General features: G+C 57.0%; 1 protein-coding gene across 1 annotated transcript in view; it reads right to left on the bottom strand.

Annotated features, from left to right (window-relative positions):
• PLEKHH3 (pleckstrin homology, MyTH4 and FERM domain containing H3) overlaps window positions 1-2,228 on the bottom strand; it is a 12,180-nt gene extending 9,952 nt beyond the window's left edge. The window contains exons 1-2 of the mRNA XM_019505016.1: window positions 2,223-2,228; window positions 1,966-2,021 (exon numbers count right to left, since the gene is read on the bottom strand). Of these exons, the coding sequence (XP_019360561.1) occupies window positions 1,966-2,021; window positions 2,223-2,228 (62 nt within the window). The remainder of the gene's footprint in view (window positions 1-1,965; window positions 2,022-2,222) is intronic.
• Window positions 2,229-2,474: the final 246 nt, after the last annotated feature.

Genomic DNA, 2,474 nt, shown 5'->3' with positions numbered 1-2,474 from the left:
CCCCCCCCCCAGCCAGCTCCACAGAGGCCTGTGCTCCCAGCCTCCCTCCCAGCTCCATCCATCCAAGCCACCACCTCCACTCTTACCCACTGCAGTTCACCTGTACCTGATGGGGAGAATCCTACCGTACCCACCCCACCAGCTTCTTCAGTGAAGCAGTGTCTGAGCTAGGACTAAGACCCGTGAGTCCTGGATCACACCCCTCCACTCCAACCATTAAGGAGAACTCTCTCCTAGAGAAGGGTGGGGAAGGGGTTTCTAATTCTTAGAGCAGGGGTGGGAGCCAGGACTTCTAGGCTCAAATCCCAGCTCCTGCTCCAATCACCGAATGATACTGCCTCTGCCCATCTGCAGGGGCAGGAGCACAGGAATCCCACTCCCTCTGAGCTCAGGTATGACTCTTGGTCAAGCAAGGGCCAGATACCAAACAGATTGGGGTTGGTGATCCAGGCCAGGGACCTAGGCAGAGTCTGAGTGGCAGCCTTCCAGCTCACTCCTCTCTACCTTCAAGAGCAGGTGGCAGACACTCCCTGCCCTTCCCTTAGGCCAGTGCCCTTGAGCAAAGGCAGAGTCAGGAATCACTTCTGGTAGGGCTGAGGGAAAGGACTTCCTGGGTCACTCTGAAGGCAAACAGCAGACAGCCAAACTCCAGCAAATCTGGTACTACCCAGGGCACCTCCTTGCTGCAGGGCCTGGCAGACAGGCTATTGCCAACCCATCAACCCCAAAGCCAGCACTAATTTCAACTAGTGCAGTGACTGGGGAGAGAACAGCAAACAAGGAATAGATTCTTCCTGCAGGGAGCCTCCAACACCAAGGGCAGGAAGCCAGCTCAGAGGGAAATGGCCAGGGGCAGGCTGGGCTAGGGACACAGCAGGGAGTTTGGGGGCTCTAGGCTGGAGGTGCAAGAGCCCCACATCTGGTGGGGGAGAGGGATCTATTCCCACCTAGGGCTAGTGTTGGGCTGTGGCAGAATGGAGACCCCTCATGTCCCTACGACTGGGGCTGGAAGACAGGGGTAAGGGCAGCTCCAAAGCAATCAAGACCAGGGTCCTTGTCCCAAGCAACTGTTCATTGCCTGGGCTGCAAAACAGCCTGGTTGGGAGTTCATCACCTTGCCTGCTTGCCCATGGGGATGCACTCACCATAGCGGGGGGGGGGGCAAGGGGTACTATGCACAAGCCAGAGCTGGGAAGGGACTTCCCCAGCCCACACCCAGGAGTGGAATCCCCCTGTCCCTCTCCCCCCATCCCCCAGTACCCAACAGAGCCTGGAACTGGAGAAGGAGCCCCAAGAGCTCAGGCTGGATCCTTGGACAGCAAGTTACACAGGCTCCTGCAGGTCCAGATCCTGCCATGCCTGTACAGCTACTCTAACACTGGAGGTGGGGAAAGCCAGCAGGAGTGGGGCACCATGCTCTTTGCTGACTGGTCTCCCATATAGGGGGCTGGGGGTGCTGGGTGGCACCAGGCCCCACCTACCTCTGTTGCAGGGGCTGAGGGTGGTTTCTGATCCAGTCTGGAAAACACTACAGCTAGAGTAAGGGATGCACCTAGAAGCATTATGATTAGTACAATCCACGGGCTTGCATCCTCCCAGAATTACCACCTAGATCTGCTGGAGCCCAACACACAGAACACAACCAAGGAGGCCAGAGGCAGGGGCCACAGACTGGGGGGCATTGGCCTCCTCCCAGAGAAAGGGGTAGGGAGCATCAGAGAGGCTTCACGCTGCCACGGGCCCAGAACATGAACCAAGGAACCAAAGCATCTCCTCCCCCTGCCCCACCTTGCACTGCTTATGAGGGTGGGGAACCCATTAACCTAACCCGGGACTCAAGTGACACTGTTTCTCATGGCTCTTCCAGCAGGAACACCAGCCACACTAAGCTCAGGCCATCCCTGTGCAGGGGCATATGCTGCCAACTATTAAAGTAAGGCAAGGCATAAGCTGCAGATCACTCACCGTTCAGAGCCACTGCTTGTGCGGACAGGCTGAGTCAGGCTCACCTCCAGGGACCCCTAGGAAGGAAGGGCAGAGACACGCTTAGCATCCTAGTCCCCATAGTCAAAACGATCCCCAGCATGCAACATCTCTTCTGGGGCAGCTGGGCTACCAAAGCCCCTGTCCCCAACCACTCTGCAGCAGACTTTGGATAAACGGCTCTTTGGGGGGAACTCAGGCCCAGACCAGACTCTGGCAGACCCACGGTTTGCACTCACTGCCATAGGGATGAATTTCACACATAGATACTACCCCACAGTGCCTCTTCTACATGAAGCATGGAAAGCAGCGTGCAACAACCCCACCAACCGAACAGACACAGGACCCAAGTACAGGATTTTGAGCCCAACCCTGCAGAGCCAGGGCAGGGACAAAGCAAACTGCCCGCATGGCCTCAGCTGACCCAGCTGGGTTGAACACCGTGCAGAATTGCACAAGATCAGTGCTGAGTAATACTCATACAGCACAAA

The sequence above is a fragment of the Gavialis gangeticus genome, unplaced genomic scaffold (assembly GCF_001723915.1).
Source record: "Gavialis gangeticus isolate Ggan-Ray unplaced genomic scaffold, GavGan_comp1, whole genome shotgun sequence".
Classification (NCBI taxonomy): Eukaryota; Metazoa; Chordata; order Crocodylia; family Gavialidae; genus Gavialis; species Gavialis gangeticus.
The sequence above is the reverse complement of the archived record's forward strand: the minus strand, read 5'-3'. Positions and strand labels throughout refer to the sequence as shown.